We start from the raw sequence: 17,517 nt of genomic DNA on the forward strand, positions 1-17,517 counted from the left end.
TTTGTGAGTAGGTAATACAAGTCCAAGGGACAAAACTTGGAAGGAACGAAGGTGTCAAGAGTGGAACATCCTCTCCCTCCCTTGTCCCAGCTGCCCTGCTCGCGTCCTGGGGGCCACTGTTGTTGTGACTTCCTGCTTGCCATGCCTGGCCAGGGCTGTCCTGCAAACTCAGGCCCGCCTTACACTGGCATGCGAGACCTCCACACCGCTCCTCCCTCCAACTTCCCACAATTCCCCGTCGGTAACTTAGAGCGGTGCTTGGTGATAGCTATCAAGTAGGGCTGCTCAAAAGTGGCCTTTTAAATATATATTTAGGGCCTGGAGTTTCGGCTCCGCAGATTAAGCTGCCATCTGCAGCACCAGCACACCATGTGAGCACTGGTTCGAGTCCTGGCTGCTCTGTTTCTGATCCAGCCCCCTGCAAATGTGCCTGGGAAAACAGCTGGAAGATGACCCAAGTACTGGGCCCCTGCCACCCACACGGGAGACCTGGTTGGAGTTTCTGGCTCGTGGCTTTAGCCTGGCCCAGCTGCAGCTGTTGTAGCCATTTGAGGAGTGAACCAGTACATGGAAGAGTGTGTGTGTGTCCCTCTCTCTTGCTCTGTAACTCACCTTTCAAATAAATAAACAATTACAAAAAAAAAAAAAAAAAAAAAAAAGTCCATTGTGGGGCTCACTGCCCCAGCCCTGCCTCCTCTCTTGTCTCCCAGTAAAGGGGAGGGCGCTTGATTTCCCAGGGGTCTCAGCTGTTGCAGGAAAGGGTGTCCCCGGAAGACCTCCCTGCTGGTGCCTACCGCAGGTTGTTTCAGGAGCATCGGGCAGTTTGCCCTGCGGGCCCTGAGCTTCCTGGCTGAGACAGAGGCGGCCCTCGTGGGCCCAGCAGCTGCGCAGGGTGCAGAAGGCCGAGGGTGGGCTGCGAGCTTCCTGGAGGAAGGGACCATTCAGCTGGATCCTGAGGGCAGGAAGGTGGCCTGGGGGCTCCGGACCTTGGAGCAGTCGGGGCTGTCCTGCCTCTTGGGGCCAGGCTGCGAAGCCGGTAGGGCCAGATCAGGCTGGGCCCTGAGCCTCAGTGAAGCTGGCCCTTGGGAGCACCCCCCCCAAAGGGCCGCCGGGGCTGTGTGTGGAATGTGAGCAGCAGCCGGCGACTGGGGAGCGCTGCGGGAGGCCAGCTGTTGGCGATTTCACGCCCGCTCCACAGCCACTTCTTGGGGACAGGCCCCAGCCGTGGGACCCAGGTGCCCACGGAGGTCAGATTTCGGTAGAGGGAGAAGAAAAAAAGGAGACTTCCTCTGGAGGGGAGCCCCCTCCTCGCCCAGGGCCGCAGCTGCTTCACCCACATACTCTGGGATTAGACCAAATCCTGTAGCAGGTGGCGGGTGGGCAGGGCCCCAGTCAGCGGCCCGGAGGGTGGGAAGGCGTGGGCAGTGGGGGGCCCCAGGGTGCAAGGTATGGCTATGTGCTCACCGACCACTGCGCCTGTACTACCTGGGAATGGGGTTCTTTTACACCTTCCTTCAACACTCCCCTGCCTTCCAGCTCTGCCGGGGTGGCCCTGGCTGGAGGTTCAGGGCAGTGAGAATGGCAGCTGAAGTGGACGAACAGCTGGACAACGGCATTGTGGGGCTTGTGCAACGCAGCAAATGGGGGCCAGGACTCCCTGGGAGGGGATCGGGAGGAAGAAGAGGGGGTTGCTTTTCATTGAGAACTTTCTTTAGACCATCAGCATTTAAAAATTTTTTTTGACCCCTTTGAGCTGTGAACACGTATTGATTCTGTGAACCGTGTTTCCCCAAGTGTGCACCCCCTCCCTGCCCCTCCCCCGCCCCACGCTGTCTGCCACCCCCTAGGAACTTGCTGGAAGGAGGCTTCAAGCTGGACCTTACTGAGTGCAAAATCCTGGGGTGGGGCCCAGCCGGGAAGCCCTCCGGGTGACTCCAAAATACGTGATAGCCGCCGAAGGGCTGCCTGCTTCCTGGTGCGCCCAGTCTGAGGGAAGGAGAGGATGTCCAGCGCCCTCTGCTGCAGCCCTGCGTGGGGGGAGGGCCCAGCCTGGAGCTGATCTGGAATGCACAGTCCTGAGAAAAGAGGTCTGAGCATAGCTCAGCCAGGACAGGGGCGGTGGCTACACAGCGTCTCTGAGTGCTCAGAGCAGGCGGGGAGCAGAGGCCTTCAGAAGGCTGGGCCCAAAGCTCGGAGCATGGTCCTGGACCATGCACCTGTGCGTGGACAGCCTCGTAGCTGCCCAGGGCTTCTGGTGTTGGGAGCTGCCCCGCTGCCTGCAGTGGGACAGCGTGCTCAGCCCTGAGCACCGACTCTCCTGCCTTCCCCAACGAGACCTTGGGCCAGTCAGGCTCATCCCCCCTCACAGCCTCAGTGTCTCTATCTGGGAAATGGGGACAGGCCTCCTTGGAGCTATGGGGAGAAGGTGATGAGATCACAGGGCAGGATGGCCCAGCAGCCAGCTCCGGGGGCGGCTCCGCTAATCCCAGGGCAACAGCAGCTGTCGGGTACTGAGCACCGACCTGGTAGCACTCTGGGCGTGTGTGTCATTCATTCCTGCATTACCAGGTCGTAGCACACACACCCGCCACATGGTGCACATCCTGGCCCTCCGCCCATCACCCACTTTCCAGCCAGCAGCTGGGCTGTCCCACACCAGAGTGGCTGGCTGGCTGTTGCCACCAACCAGAGCCCCGGCTGATACAAGCAGCCCGCAAGTGGCAGAGTCCGGAGCGAGCCAGTGGTGCTTTCTCTGCACACATCCATCAGTGTCTGGGAAGCACTGGGAACCCAGGCAGCCCTAGGAGGCAGGGCCCTGCTGCTGCCACGCTGCCCCAGAGCGGGCAGGGGAGGGGTGGCGAGGGAGCCCGGGAGTTAGCAGTGTCTGTCTCCTGACATGAGGCGTCAGGAATGTGGGACAGCCTCCGCAAACATGTGCCTGCCAGGGCCGCTGGCAGAGAGGGCACAGGGTGGGCAGCTGAGCCCCTCTTGGCCTCCAGCACCCCCACCCGGGCAGCAGCTGCCTCTGTCACTCTGAGTGATCCAGCTCGGGTCTCCTCTGGGCACAAAGGCTGGCTGGGAGGCAGGGGCTCAGCCCCGCTGCTTCCTAGAGCACTCTTGACACCTGGGACCTGTCGCCTCCCCAGTCTCTACAGGGACATGGGGTGGCTCACCTCTATGTGGCGAGGGAGAGTGAGGGGTGGCTGCTCACCGTGGGAGAGATTGAATGTGGGGGGGGGGCCTCATCCCCTAGCCCTCACACACTGCTTTTCTCTTTTTAATTAACGTGTTAACAATTGCATATAGTAATGTGCGACAGTGTGACATTTGAAGTGTGGCAATCAAATCCAGGTCATTAGCATTTCTGTCTCCTTATCATCTCTTTTTGAAACTATTTATTTACTCATTTCATTAGAAAGGCTGAGAGGCAGGAACAGAGAGAGAGAGAGAGAGAGAGAGAGAGAGAGAAATCTCCCATCTGCTGGTCTGCCCCCCGCCCCCAAGTTCCCACAACAGCTGAGGCTGGGCCAGGCCAAAGCCGGGAACCACAGCTCCATCTAGGTTTCCAACGTGGGGGCGAGCCAAGTACCTGAGCCATCATCTGTCAGCTCCCCCGGTGCTCATCCACAGGAGGTGGAATCAGAAGTGGAGCAGGAACTGGAACCCAGGCGCTCCAGATGGGATGTGGGTGCCTCGGACGGTGGGAGCTTAATTGCCATGCCACATCTTTGTCCCTGCCGTTATCTACAGACAGAGATCTCCCATCCTCTGGTTTACTCCCCAAATAGCTGCTACAGCCATGACAGGACCAAGCGAAAACCAGGAGCCAGGAGCTCCACCCAGGTCTCCCATGTAGATGGCAGGGGCCCAAGGACTTGGGCCATCTTCCGTTGTCTTCCAGGTGCTTTAGCAGGGAGCTGGATCAGAAACCAAGCAGCCAGGGCTCTGGCGTTTGGATATGACGTTGGCGTTGCAAGGTACCACTTTTTTTTTTTTTTTAAGATTTATTTATTTACTAGAAAGGTTGAGTTACAGAAAGAGAGAGAGAGGGAGAGGGAGAGGGGGAGGGAGGGAGAGAATCTTCCATCTGCTGGTTCACTCCCCAGTTGGCTGCAACAGCTAGAGCTGGGCCAGGAGCCAGGAGCCTCCTCCGGGTCTCCCTTTGTGGGTGCAGGGGCCCAAGCATCCAGGTCATCCTCCACTGCTTTCCTAGTTGCACCAGCAGGGAGCTGGATTGAAAGTGGAGCAGCTGGGACTTGAACTGGTGCCCATATGGGATGCCGGTGCCAAAGGCTGCGGCTTCACCCGCTGTGCCATATCACCGGCCCTTGAAGTTGGCAACATAACCATGCTCCCACAACACTGGCCCACTGGTAGCTACTATTCTATCCTCTTCAACTCTGAGATAAAACTCTTTTGGTTTCCACATTTGGGAGAGGACGTGAGGGGTCATTTTCTGTGCCTGGCTTATTTCATTTGATATGATTTCCTCCACTTCCATCCATGTTGCTACATGACGGGATTCCATTCTTTTTCAGGGCTGGATAATATTCCATCACCTCATACACTGACCCTTTCTGCCCCAGGTGAGGGCCGAGGGCTCCCGGTCTCTGGGATTGGCTGGGCCACTGAACAGCGACCACCAATGAGACTCCTGGCTTGAGTGGGGCTCGGCCAGAAAGTCTGAGAGAGCTGTGTTTGGAAGCCTCTGGACCACCTGCGCGGGAGCAGGAGGAGAAGCAGGGCCAGAGACCTTGGGCTGCGGGGCGGGTTGGGGGTGGGGCTGCCCAAGCCTGGGACAAGTGCATCGGCAGCTCGCACGGAGTCTGCATGGAGCCTCTCCCCGCGCATGCGCACCCGAGCCTTGTTCATCCGAAACCCTGCACCCTGCTCCTGTGGGGCGGAAGTGACGGTGCCGCCCTCAGCACCACAGCTGGACAAAGCAGCAGGATCGGGACTTCCTGGCTCCAGGTCCAGGGCTCTTCCCACCCCGTTAGGAAATAAGAGCTCCTGGGGAAAAGGAAGTGGTCAGGGAACTCCGTGGTTTGTGGCCGGATGTCTGCTCTGAGATGGGGGCGCCCTGGAAGAGGAGGGGTTCAGTCTGGGACATGGAAAGCCGGACAGGGTGTTGGGGGGGGGCGGTGTGTGGACCCAGAGGAGGGAGTGCAGCATGGTCAGGTTAGGGAGCAGCAGGATTGAGCCAGGGAAGGGTCCAGGCTGAGTTCGGGGAGCTGAGCCATCAGAGGGGGTTTCTGAGAACAGAGCCCCTAAGGCCTCCCCAGCAGAGGGCCAGGCAGGCAGGGACAGCTGCAGTCCAGCCAGGCAGCAGCCAGCTGCTGCTGGGAGACTGGCCAGGCCGGGAGTGCGGGGGGTGGGCACGGTCCCCACCTCCAGCGCGTGGGATCGAGCCGGCAGCGGCTGGAGCAGGGTTTCAGGTTGTCGTGTTTTTACTGATCAGCTCGGTTAATGCTGAACAGGTGGGGGAGGGGGGCTACCAGCTCCCTTGGGGACAGACAAGCTACACATATGCATGCACACATGTGTGGGCAGGGCATAGGACGGGCGGGGCCAAGGCCAAGGCCCATATGGACTCCTGGAACCTGGAGGCCTGGCACCCAGCCCCTCGGGTCTGTGTCACTCAGGAGTGCCTCCATCCTGCGCCCCCTCCCTCCATCCCCTCGGGGAAAGACACCAGGCACACACAGGTTTATTTCAAAAAACAATAATTTATAAAAAGGCCATTTGTGTCTGTGCTTTCGGCTCCCAGCCTCCCAGGGCACAGGGGTCAATGCTCCTTCCACCGAGAGCTGGGAAGATCGGGGTGGGGGCGCTTGGGGACATAGGGTTCTGATCTCCAAACCTCTGTTGCTGTTGGGAAGCAGGTTCAGAAAAGCAGTCTGGAGGCAGGCCCAGCCAAACCCCTAAGCAGGACGCCAACACTCAGGCTACTGGGACATTGGCAGCCGAGCCCCAAGGGCAGGGCCTCACGCCCAGGGCTGAACTCCGGGCTGGGAACCCGGGGCCAGAGCGGGAAGCCTCAACTGGACCCCCGGGCTAAGGACCGACCTCCCCAGAGTGGAGCCAGAGATCTGGAATGGCACCCCAAGGTCAGGGCCCCAGGACTGCCAAGGTCAAACAGTGCTTAGGTTGTGGCTGAGCCAGGAGGCCCCTGCTCACGTCTGTACCCCAGGGAAGGGGAAGGGGCTGGGCCCCAATGGCAGGGGGTCATGGCTGAAGACAGAGTCATTGGAGGAGCAGGTGCTGCTGGTGTCTCCTCCAGAGGGGGAGTAGGGTCCGAAGGTCAGGCGGAGGTCGAGGTACTGCAGGGAACAGAGCACGTGAGCCTGCACAAGCGCAGTGGGCAGCAGCGGGAGGCTCGGGGCGGCCAGGGTCAGTACCTCCTCAGAGACCGCCAGCAGCACCTTGTCCAGTGCTTCTACCAGCTGCTTGAAGGTGGGTCTCTGGGAAGGCGCCGCGTGCCAGCACTCGCGCATCAGCCCGTACCTGGGGAGGTCAGGAGCAGCCTCAGGCCTGGGGGAGGGGCCTAGTGGCCCTGGGAGGGGGAGCAGTGAGTGGTGGGTGGGGCCAGTCAGTGGAAGGGCAGGGGAGCCTGCCTAGGCCTCCCCTTTGGGCCCAGGAGGAGGAGGGGGCGGGAGGGGAAGAGAGGGAGGAGGCATTGCCCTCAGGACCAGCCAAGGTCAAGGCAGGGGCTGAGGACTGGAGGGTGGGGAGTGTGGGCCAGCCTCACAGCTCTGGGGGGCAGTGCGGGGGCCGGTCCATCCGGTGGCCCTCCCGCAGCAGCGAGAACAGTTCCTCCACGGGGATGCCGGGATACGGGGAGCCCCCAAGGGTGAAGATCTCCCAGAGCAGGATCCCAAATGACCACCTGGAGGCAGGACAGAGGATCAGCAGGGCACAGCTCCCCTGCCCACTGCAGGAGGCCCAGCGGGTGTGGGCCACACAGGGTTGGGGGCGATGACCCCTGGCAGGCACCCCGCCCTCAGGTCGCAGGTCTTACACATCACTCTGGTGTGTGTACACTCGGTCAAACAAGGCCTCGGGGGCCATCCACTTGACAGGCAGGCGGCCCTGGAGGGAGAGGGGAGGTGTTGGAGCCGAGTCCCGCCAGCCCCAGGCCTGGGCCCCCAGCCCCCAGCCCCCGCCGCCCTCACATTGCTGGTTTTCTTGTAGTAGTCAATGTGGTGGATGCCTCGGGCCAGCCCGAAGTCGGCGATTTTCATCACGTTGTCCTCGGTCACCAGCACGTTCCGGGCAGCCAGGTCCCGGTGGATGCACTGGGAGCAAGACAGGCATGCGACACGGGGCTTGGGTTTATAGGAACACATGGCTGGGAGCTGGGCACATGCATCTTCCACCCATTTTACAGATGGGGAGGTTGTGAATGGGAAAGGGAGAGCTAAGCCGTCTGGCTTCAGGGCCTGGGTCTTCTCCCCTGCCCTGCCCCTGGGTCAGGATGGGCCAAATGGGGACAGGAAGTGTCAGCTGCGCAGCACCAAGGGCAGGGGTGTGAAGCTCTGGGGACATTTAGATGCCAATGGGAAAGGGGAGATGGGGTGGGAGGGGGCAAGGGCAGAGGGGCCAGAGCTTGGCCGCGGCCACACCTTCTGTGACTCCAGGTACTGCATGCCGCGCGCCACCTGGTAGGCACAGGAGACCAGGGCCGGGAAGGACAGTGGCCCCTCGCTGCTCCTCGGTCCTTCAGGGCTGAGGTCGGGGCCCGGGGGCCGCCGGGCTCGCAGGAACTCCCGCAAGTTCCCCTTGGCCGCACACTCCACAATCACGTACAGGGGCCCTGGTGGGGAGGGGCACAGGGAGGCCGCTGAGGTCACGGGCGGCTCTGCCGGCCAGCACCCGCCCGTGCCCCGAGCCCCGCCCGGCCGCACCTTCCTGGGTGCAGACGCCTAGCAGGTTGATGATGTTCTTGTGCTGGCCTATCAGCTTCATCACCTCCATCTCAGACACCAGGTCGGCCAGGTCCTTGTCTGAGGCATTGTCTGCAATGGGTGCGGAAGCTGCCATCTAGCTGCTCAGGGTGGGGGTGGGCATCCCCACCAGGCTGTGCGTAACCTCTCGGAACCTCAGGGCTCACTCGTACGGAACCCAGCAGTCGATCAGCCCTCCCTCTCAGTCAGCATGCAATGGCATTGCGGATCTGAAAGAGGGAGGCCTTCCAGAGGGAGACCGGAGACGGGAGACGGGGGGAGAGCTGGGACAGGAAGGAAGCTGCCTTGGGAAGGGTTGGCGCTGGTCCCTCAACGGGGGCGGGAAGCAGGCTGGCGCCCTGAGGCCTCTGTCTGACCAGGGCCTGGCATCCATCCGGCCTGGGAATTCTGGGAGCTGCCAGCAACAGCTCAGAGAGGGGAGCGGCTGGGGAGAAGGCTGAGGACCAGCGGCTGGGCTCCGGAACTGACCTGCGGCCCTGGGTCAGTGGTGCAGCGCCCCCGCCCCCGCCCCCACCCCCACGCACGCCACTATCACAAGGCTGTTTCCCAATCCCTGCCTCCCAGAAAGTGCCAGGTGGCCCCAGCTGTTTGGAGAGGGGAGAAGGAGGGAGGGAGAGGGCCAGAGGGAGGAGGGCGGAGGGGGGAGAGGAGCGGCTTGGGCTCCTTGGGAGAGGGGGCTGGGGGAAGGCAGTAAAAGGCTCCAGTGGGCAGCTCCCAAGGGCCCCTAGGGTCTGGCACTGACTTTACACAGAAGTGCTGCTCTTCCAGGGTGCTGGGCACAGAGGCCAGACCTGGGAGGGGCACAGGGGAGGCTGCGGGTGTGTCTGGGGGACCATGGGGGATGCGAGGTTCAAGGAGACCTGTGGCCAAGGCTGACACAGGCAGAGCTGACGGAGGATACAGAACCCAGTCACCCCAAATCCTCACCATCATCCTTGCCCCGACGGCTAGGATCTGATGGGCCCTGACCACGTGCCAGGCACTCGCCAAGAACCGGGGGCCGGGAGGTAGAGGACCTATTATTCACCCCATGTGATGCAAGGGGAGATGGACTTGAAAGCGACCTGCCAGCGTCAGAGCATACTTGGACTGTAGGCCAAGGGCGGGGTCGCACGGCCTCTCCCAGCCCACCCTCCTCCCCGGGCCCCTGGGGCTCTCCACTGCGAACCCCACAGGTGCACCTGCCCCAGGCTCCACACACACTCACCCTTGAGCATCTTGACGGCCACCGTGCTGGCTTGGTCAGGGCGGGCAGGGTCCATGCCGAAGGCCTCTGCACGCACCACCTGCCCGAAGCAGCCCTCTCCCAGCGGCTTCCCAAGCACCAACCTAGGTGTGCGGAGAGGCCAGCCCTCAGACCCCAGGTGGCACACCAGCAGAGGCTGCGTGCCCGTCCTTGTCTCCGCTCAGTGTACCTGTCCCGGGGGAACTCCCACAGTGGGTCCAGAGGGAGGTCTAGACTCACGAGGCCAGCGAGCAAGGGGGGGCCGCTGGAGGAGAGTCGGACGCCTCGCACCAGGGACGAACTGGACTTGCCTGAGGAGCCTGACTCCAGAGAGAACTAGAAAGTAGGAGGCGTGGCTGAGCCTGCTGCAGCCAGGCTGAGGCCCTGATTTTGGGGGGGGGGGGGGTGGAGCTGGGGGTTGAGCACGGTACCTGTCGGGCCAGAGGGAAACGAGACAACTTCTGCACCGTGGCGGGCTGCCGAGCACGCCGGCCATGGAGCACCTGCCCGCGGTACAGCCCGGCCAGCAGCAGGAGCACAGCCAGAGCCAGAGAGCCAGAGGCGTACAGGATGATGTCTGTGTACCTGGCCTCGGGCGAGGCTGCTGTCCACGTGAGGTCCTCCTCTGCCCCCGCAGACAGATGCACACAGAGAAAGATGGACAAACGGACTGGTGAGCGTTCAGGCTGGCCAGCCCTGCATGTTCTGTCTCAGGCTTTGCACATGCGCACACATACACACTAAGAAAGCAGCAGTCAGACCCATCTCAAACACCTATACCCCGGAAGGTGCCACGGACAGCCACGTGCAGAATGAAACGCATAAACCCACGGGCCACACCCCCCAGCCCAGACCTCACGGATCCACAAGAGACCACGATAGGGACCACGTAAGATGGCAGCCTGCTCTGGCCCTCTAAGGCGCTCACCTGGCAGCACGGTGAGCCAGGCCGACTGGTAGGAGAGACCGATGGAGTTGCCGGCCAGGCAGGTGTACTCGCCCGAATCCTCAGCCGACACGTTTCGCAGGTACAGGACTTCCACTTCGGAGCTGTTGATGTCTGCGGTCTGGAGAAGAGGGGCACATTCAGGGGTGACGGCAGGGCCTGGGCAGCTGCTGGGCCCCCGCTCCCCAGCCACGGGTGGCTCGCGCACCTTCAGCACTTGCACGTAGGGGAAGCCGTCGGCGCCAAAGCTGCTGCCGTTGATGACGATGTGCTTCAGCCACTGGATGTGGGGCTGGGCGTCACTGTACACCTTGCACAGCAGCTCCACGTCACTGCCCGCCACAGCCGTGGTGTTGGCCGGCAGCCCCGCCTGCAGGATGGGCCGGTGCGGGGACCGCTCTGGGGGCCGGGTCGGGCCGTGAACCCTGAGCAGCGGCACCCGGACAGGCACCCTGCTCCCCTGCCTCTTCCAGGAAGGCCCTTCCTAACAGGCAGCTCAAACCGTGGCCAGCTCCTGCTACCCTGCTTAAACCTTCTATGGCTCCCTGCTACCTTTGGGTTAAGAATGACTTCTCAGCCTAGCATTCAAAACCCTCCAGGGCCGGGGTCCCCATAAATGCCACACCTCAGACGGGCATCTCCTTGCAGACGCACTGCACCCCTTACACTCTGGAGCCTTAGCTGTGCTGCAGCTCTCGGCCCCCCTGCTGTTCTCATTTCTGCTCTGGGCAGACCCCCTGACTCCGGGTGCCACCCTCTGGGCCACCTGGTCACTTTGAGCTGCTTGCCCCAGCTGAGGCCCAGTCTGTGTTACCTGCCCCCCACCCCCGTGCATGGCCGCCCCCCACCCATGCGCTCACCCAGCACATCCAGCAGGTAGCTGTAGCGGATGCTGCCCAGAGGGTTCTCCACCAGGCAGGTGTATGTGCCCCGGTCTGAGGGCACCACGCTTTCCATCACCAGGCTCCAGTGTTGGTGGCGCAGCTGAGGGCAGAGGAAGGGGCCACCATGGAACCCCCATCTCCCAGAGGGGACAGGGCACGAGGAGGCTGCGTCTTACCCACAGGCTTAGACCCTGAGGTCAGGCCAAGGGTGTGGATCTTAGGACACAGAAGGCCCCAGGGGACTTGAGAGCCTACGGTGCAAGACTTTTGAGTCTGCCTCTCCCTCACTGGGCCACCTGAGCATGGAGTGATTGCCCTCTCTGAGCTGTAGCTTCCTCTGTGCAGGCCCCGTAGGGTCTCATCAAGAGGAGATATGGGGCCAGCGCTGTGGCAGAGCAGGTAAAGGCACCGCCTGCAGTGCCGGCATCCCATATGTGCGCCTGTTCAAGTCCTGGCTGCTCCACTTCCAATCCAGCTCTCTGCTATGGCCTGGGAAAGCAGTAGAAGATGGCCCAAGTGCTTGGGCCCCTGCACCCGCACGGGAGACCTGGAAGAAGTCCTAGCTCCTGGCTTTGGATCAGTGCAGCTCTGGCCATTGCGACCATTTGGGGAGTGAACCAGTGGATGGAAGACCTCTCTCTCTTTCTCTCTCTCTCTGCCTTTCAAATAAATAGATCTTAAAAAGAGAGAGAGATAGGAGATGCCAAAGTGTCCTGAGGCTTGCTGGCCCGGGGTTCTTCCAGCCGCACAGTCGGGGCTGCTGAGCGGGGAAGGCACTTGGGAGGGTAGCTAGATCGCCCTAGTCCGAAGCCTGGTGCTTCCCAGTTGCCTTCCACATTAGATTCACAGGTGCCAGGGGGCCCAGGGGGAAATGAAGGCCGGGAGCAGATGGTCTGTGACACCGCAGCCTCACCCGAATCCCTCCAATGCGGTTCTCCCCGTGGAAGGCCTGTCCGTCTTTGAGCCAGCGGATGGTGGGCATGGGGTCGCCTGCGGCTGGGCAGCGGAACTTGATGGTGTTCCCGGCAGGCACTGCGTGCAGTTTCTTCTCCATGCGCTGGGGGTGTGTCCAGTATGGAGCTGGGGGGGGGGGAGGTGGGCATATTGAGTGCCCCCCCCCCCCGTTTCAGTGACCAGATGGGGCGATGGGGACACGAGTCCTGGAAGCCTCACACCGACCTTGCTGAGGGTAACTGTGCCTGTTCGGGGAGCCCCTATGGGCCTTGGGGTCCTCAGGATCGTCACTGGAGACCGAGGAGTCTGCGTCAGGGACAGAGGAAGCATCTGAGGACCAACAGAGGGAGTCTGTCTCCCCGGGGACCTCAGCCGCCCCTTGGCAGCCCCTTACCATCCACAGCCAAGGTGAGATTGTGCAGGACTGTCATGGAGCCTCGAGCCAGGCAGAGGTAGCGGCCGGCATCCTCGGGCAGGAAGCTGGCAATCTCCAGGCGGCCCCTCCAGCCCCGCACCCGGCCGGCAGGTGCTAAGCGACTGCCCTCCTTGTACCAGTGGCCGCCCCGCTCAGCCCGCCTGCAGCACAGCCGCACGGGCTGCCCAAGGGCCACGGTCAGGTCCTGCTCGGGCTGTTCCAGGCTGGGGGCCGGGCAGGGTTCTGTGGGCCGAGCACAGAGCGCAGTGAGCCCCACCACTCCGACGGGAGGCGGCCCCCTTGCGCATGAGGAACATGCTGCCCACGTGGGGCCCGGGCACCCAAGGACACGTGCTGGACATGCCACTCCTCCGCACGCAGCTTGTGGGCCCACGCCACAGCGCCGAGGCGGACCACACGCACACAAGTACTTGGCACGCATGCTGGACATGCTACACGCGAGACACATGTGCACACACATACACAGACACTCAAAGGCACATGCTATACGTGCCACACGTGCTGCCTGGGCCGCCCAAGCTACACACTGATGCACAGAACACACACACACACGCACACACACACGCAGCCAAGCCGCTCACCCCTGGCTCTGCAGCCCCGCTCAGGGCCCAGTGCCCTGCAAGGCCAGTCCTCTGGAGCCCAGTGACAGATAGCGGCCGCTTGCTGGGAGCCAGACACAGAGTCTCAGAGGCTGAGGCCTTCCCTGCCACCGCCTTCTCAGGGCCTGGGCTGGGACCCTCTCCGGCTCTGCTCAGCCAGCAGCCCCCTCCCAGGTTCACGCTTCCCACCCCTGCAACCCTCTCCCACCTTCGGGGCCATACCCAGCTCCACTTCCTCAGAAGCCTCAGGGGACAAGGCTGGAGCCCCAGGTGCCCCCAGCAGGACCCCCAGCAGGGCCAGCAGCACCCACATCTCCTTCCTGCAGCTCCCAGGACTCAGGCTGGAATTCCTGGAACAGGGGGCAAAAAGAGCAGCTGCCACACGTGCGCCGGGCCAGCGCTATTGCCCTATTTTACAGATGAAGAAACCGAGGCAGGTTGGTGCAAGCCCCTAGCCTGGCTGTGGCAAGGCAGAGACTGGAACCAGCTCCGTGGCCGCTGCTGCTGCTGCTGCTGCCGCTGCCGGAGCCCAGGGCCTCCCCCTGGTTGCTGGTGTGGGGAGGCTGGGCTCGGCTTCCTGCTCTGCCTGGGTCCTGCTGAGACCCTGGCACAAGTTCACAGAGAGAGCAGTTGGGGATTCTTTCCTTGGAGCGAGGCAGAGAATGGAGAAATATCTGCTGTTCGCTCTCCGCACACATAATTCACTTTTTGCTGAATAAAGAAATTTATTGCTGAAGAGCCAAAAAAAAAAAAAAAAAAAAAAAAGTGAAATGTGATAGCAGGCCAAACGTCAGCAGCTGCATGTTGTTGGGGCTGACCCCTACCCCTAGGGTATTCCTGGCACCCATGCCTGGCGACTGGGTGCTTGCACCAACAAGGCAGCACTCCCCACGTGCAGCAGGGAGAGGGCCTCATTCGGAACCCCTGCAACCCCACACAGGAGTTTCTGTATACTCTAAAGTGTCAGCACCAAGTTCAAGTCCTGGCTCCCACCAGCTTGCAAGTCCCCGGCTGTCCCTCTCTGGGCTGTTTGGAGATAAAAGCGGTGATATATGTGGGGACTAGGCACGTGGCATACTGGCATGTCCTCCCGCCCCTCTTGTCACCTGTCACCTGTCACCCTGGTCTGCCCTCAGCCGGTCGGCTCTGGTCCTGTCAGGTAAGAGGTGCACACCCATCTCATTTGGTCACTTTCTTCCCAGTGCTACTGAGCACATCTCTGTCCCCCCAAAGGAACACTCAGAACCAAGCGAGGGGACAGGGTGTGGTCCCAGGAAGCCACTGGCTATTCCCTGGGGCTGGGTGCCAGCCAGGTGTCAGTGGTGTCTGCAGATGCGCCCTGCCTGGAAGCCCACCACATCTCTCTGCAGCCACGTCCCCCACTCCCAGCCCTCTCTGTATTTCCTGTCTCTCCCGAGGGCAGGCCACGGTGGTGTCTGCTTGGGCCTTTGCAAACCTCCTCTGTTCTCAGCCTCTGCTGTCGAGCAAGGGCTTTGGGAAACACGCGTCTGTCAAGCGCCACCTCCGTCGGTTAAAGGCTCCCTGCGCCCTGCAGGAAGCAGTCCCCGCGGCTCGTGCGTCTCCCAGGCCGCCTCTCTGCCCTGGTCAATCTCCCTTCAGGAGCACGGAGCCCACCGCCTTTCAAAACCCGGCGCCTCCGTGCCCTTCATCCCTCTTCTCCATCCCACTCAGCTCTCACGGCGACTGAGCCCAGCCCCCTCTGCCTCGGGGCACAGCTCCGCGGGCAGTGGGGTGGGGACGCCTGGGACCCCAGGCTGCCCTGACCTCCCAACCTCAAACCTTGGCCGGGTCACCGCGGCTGCTGGCCACCCGCCCGGCGCGTGGGACCAGAGCTCCTGACTCTAGCATCAGACGGTCCCGGGTTCTCCAGCCTCCGCACTCCCGCGCCGGAGGGCCCTGGGCCAGCGCTGCACCTCTCCGGGCGTCGGCCTCCCCTGCTCTGCCGCCCAAGGACAAGAGCGCTCTCCCCACCCGCACGGCCACCTTCGGGGGGAGGTGCGAGCCGAAGGGTCCCCCTCCCCCGGGAGCTGCACCCGCCCCCGCGCCCGCCCGGGTGGGCAATGAGTAACCAGCTCCGTGGCCATGGTGCTCTTTGGACGGAGCGGGACAAAAGGCCCTGTGTGCGCTGTGGGTTACTGATTTACCGCCCTTCCACCCCCGCGCCGAGAGGACGCCCCGGTGCCGGGAGGGGGCAACCCCTGGACCCCGCCGTCGCTCGCCCCCTGGCGGCTGGGGGTGAAGTCCGGGCCCGCACGGGTCCTGGCTTACCTCGAACCTGCGTGGCTCCGCTACCCGCACCAGGGTCCAGCTCACCTGGTTCCCCCGCGCCCCGCTCCCAGCTCCGGCCAGACACGATCCCCGCGCCCGGCGGGGCCCGCAGATAGCCCCGGCGCTGCTCCGCCCGCGGCGGGAGAGCCAGGAATAAACTCGCTACAGCGGCGTGGCCGCGGGCGGCTGCCCGGCCCCGCCCTGGCCCCGCCCCCGACCGGTGCTACCTCTCAGGGGCGTGGCCGGGCTCCTCAGCCACGCCCACCCAGGTCCCAACGCGGGGACCCAGCATCACAGCCAGACGGCCAGGGCCAGCCTGGCTACTACACGCCGCCTCCTCCGGCCCACCCAGACCCCTGGCGGGACTTCCAAGTTCTCGTCCACTGCCCAGCCATGTCTCCTGCTCGTCACCCCTCGGGGAAGGAAACATTGACGCTAGCCTGGCTCCGCCATCTCTGTGCAGTGGATTGACTGCCCCCCGTCCGCTCATTTGGGCAACCTGCACAGTGACAGTTCTTTCTAGAAAATATTTATTTATTTATTTGAAAGGCAGAGTGACAGAGAGAAGGAGAATCAGAGGTCTTCCATCTGCTGGTTCACTCCCCAAACGGCAGAGCCAGGAAGCCAGGAGCCTGGAAGTCCATCAGCATCTCCCATGGGGGTGGCAGAGGCTGGGCCATCTTCCACCTGCCTTCCCAGGAGCATTAGCAGGGAGCTGGATTGGAAACAGAGCAGCTGGGACTTGAACCAGTGCTCTGATTTGGGATGCTGGTGATGTAAGCGGTGGCTTAAGCCATGGAGCCTCAACCCCAAGTCCAGAGTGATTTTTTAAAAGATTTATTTAGGGGGCTGGCACTGTGGCATAGCGGGTAATACTGCTGCCTGCAGTGCCAGCATCCTATGTGGGTGCCGGTTTGAGTCTCAGCTGCCCCACTTCCGATCCAGCTCTCTGCTATGGCCTGGGAAAGCAGTGGAAGATGGCCCAAGTGCTTGGGCCCCTGCCCCTGTGTGGGAGACCTGGAAGAAAGAAAAGAAAGAAAAGAAAAGAAAAGAAAAGAAAAGAAAAGAAAAGAAAAGGGAAGAGAAAAGAAAGAAAGAAAGGAAGGAAGGAAGGAAGGAAGGAAGGAAGAAAGAAATCTCTATTTTTGGCAATGTGGCAATGTAGTTTATGGTTTTTAAAAATATATTTATTTATTTATTGAAGAGGCAGAATTACAGACAGGGAGAGACCGAGAGAAAGATCTTCCATCCCCTGGTTCACTCCCCAAATGGTCACAATGGCCAGGCTGGGCCAGACCAACTCAGGAGCCAGGAGCTTCTTCCAGGTCTCCCATGTGGGTGCAGGGGTCCAAACACTTGGGCCATCTTCCACTGCTTTCTGAGGCCATGATTGGGGAGCTGGTCGGGAAGTGGAGCAGCCAAGACTCAAACCAGCGCCCACATGGGATGCTGCCATCTCAGGTGACTGCTTTACCTGCTATGCCATAACGCCAGTCCCACCTGAGTTATATTTTAAATACAAATCTGACTGTTTCTATCATCCCCTTTAATTTTCCAGTAGCTTCTCACAAAATTATATATAGGTTTTTGGCATGACCTGGTCCCTGTCCACATCTCCAGATTGAACCTTCATGCCCTTTATCTTGCTCCCACTGTGCCCCTGGGCCTTTGCATGATGTTCCCTCTTCCTGGAACGCGCTTTCCGTCTTGGTCTGGTGAAGTCTGTCTCCTTCTCAGGTCCTGCTCCTCTTGCTTCCTCTGGGAGCACTGAGCTCGCCAAGTGCTGCTGAACTGCCTTCTCCTGAGCGATTCAGAGCAGAGCTTGCAGCACTGGGCTGTGTGCGCTCACATCTCAGTACACAGCCTTGGCGGGTCCCTCCATCTTCATCCTGTCGGCAGGAAAGTGGTAGCTGATAGCATCAACCTCAAGAGGTTGTTGCAAGAAGCAGACCTGCGGGTGTGCGCAAAGCCATCATCCAGCATTTGCTTTGCAATGCTAGCTGTGATTACTTCTTCTTCGTATTTTTTTAAAGAATTATTTTATTTATTTGAAAGAGCATTACAGAGAGAGAGAGAGAGAGAAGTCTTCCATCTGCTGGTTTACTCCCCAGATGACTGCAATGGCCAGAGCTGGGCCAATCTGAAGCCAGGAGCCAGGAGCTTCTTCCAGGTCTCCCATGCAGGTGCAGGGGCCCAAGGACTTGGGCCATCTCTACTGCT

At 61.4% G+C, this 17,517-nt stretch overlaps 1 protein-coding gene across 4 annotated transcripts; it reads right to left on the bottom strand.

The window, feature by feature from the left end:
• Positions 1-5,716: 5,716 nt before the first annotated feature.
• On the bottom strand, positions 5,717-15,476 carry FGFR4 (fibroblast growth factor receptor 4). Of its 4 annotated transcripts, none has more exons than XM_062188639.1 (18): positions 15,343-15,476; positions 13,231-13,358; positions 12,368-12,631; positions 12,199-12,279; positions 11,933-12,099; positions 10,996-11,119; positions 10,344-10,534; positions 10,118-10,256; positions 9,621-9,814; positions 9,380-9,525; positions 9,172-9,293; positions 7,905-8,015; positions 7,623-7,813; positions 7,173-7,295; positions 7,019-7,089; positions 6,749-6,886; positions 6,399-6,504; positions 5,717-6,320 (listed from the first exon to the last, which is right to left on the bottom strand). In XM_062188639.1, the coding sequence occupies exons 2-18, from the start codon at positions 13,319-13,321 to the stop codon at positions 6,174-6,176; spliced, it is 2,406 nt and encodes an 801-aa protein (XP_062044623.1). In that variant the 5' UTR covers positions 13,322-13,358; positions 15,343-15,476; the 3' UTR covers positions 5,717-6,173. The 4 variants fall into 4 exon arrangements, with proteins under 4 accessions (XP_062044623.1, XP_062044622.1, XP_062044624.1 ...); XM_062188638.1 differs by having other exon boundaries at positions 15,298-15,476; XM_062188640.1 differs by lacking the exon at positions 15,343-15,476 and adding an exon at positions 14,809-15,029.
• Positions 15,477-17,517: the final 2,041 nt, after the last annotated feature.

This window comes from Lepus europaeus, chromosome 4 (genome assembly GCF_033115175.1).
Source record: "Lepus europaeus isolate LE1 chromosome 4, mLepTim1.pri, whole genome shotgun sequence".
In the NCBI taxonomy this organism is placed as follows: Eukaryota; Metazoa; Chordata; class Mammalia; order Lagomorpha; family Leporidae; genus Lepus; species Lepus europaeus.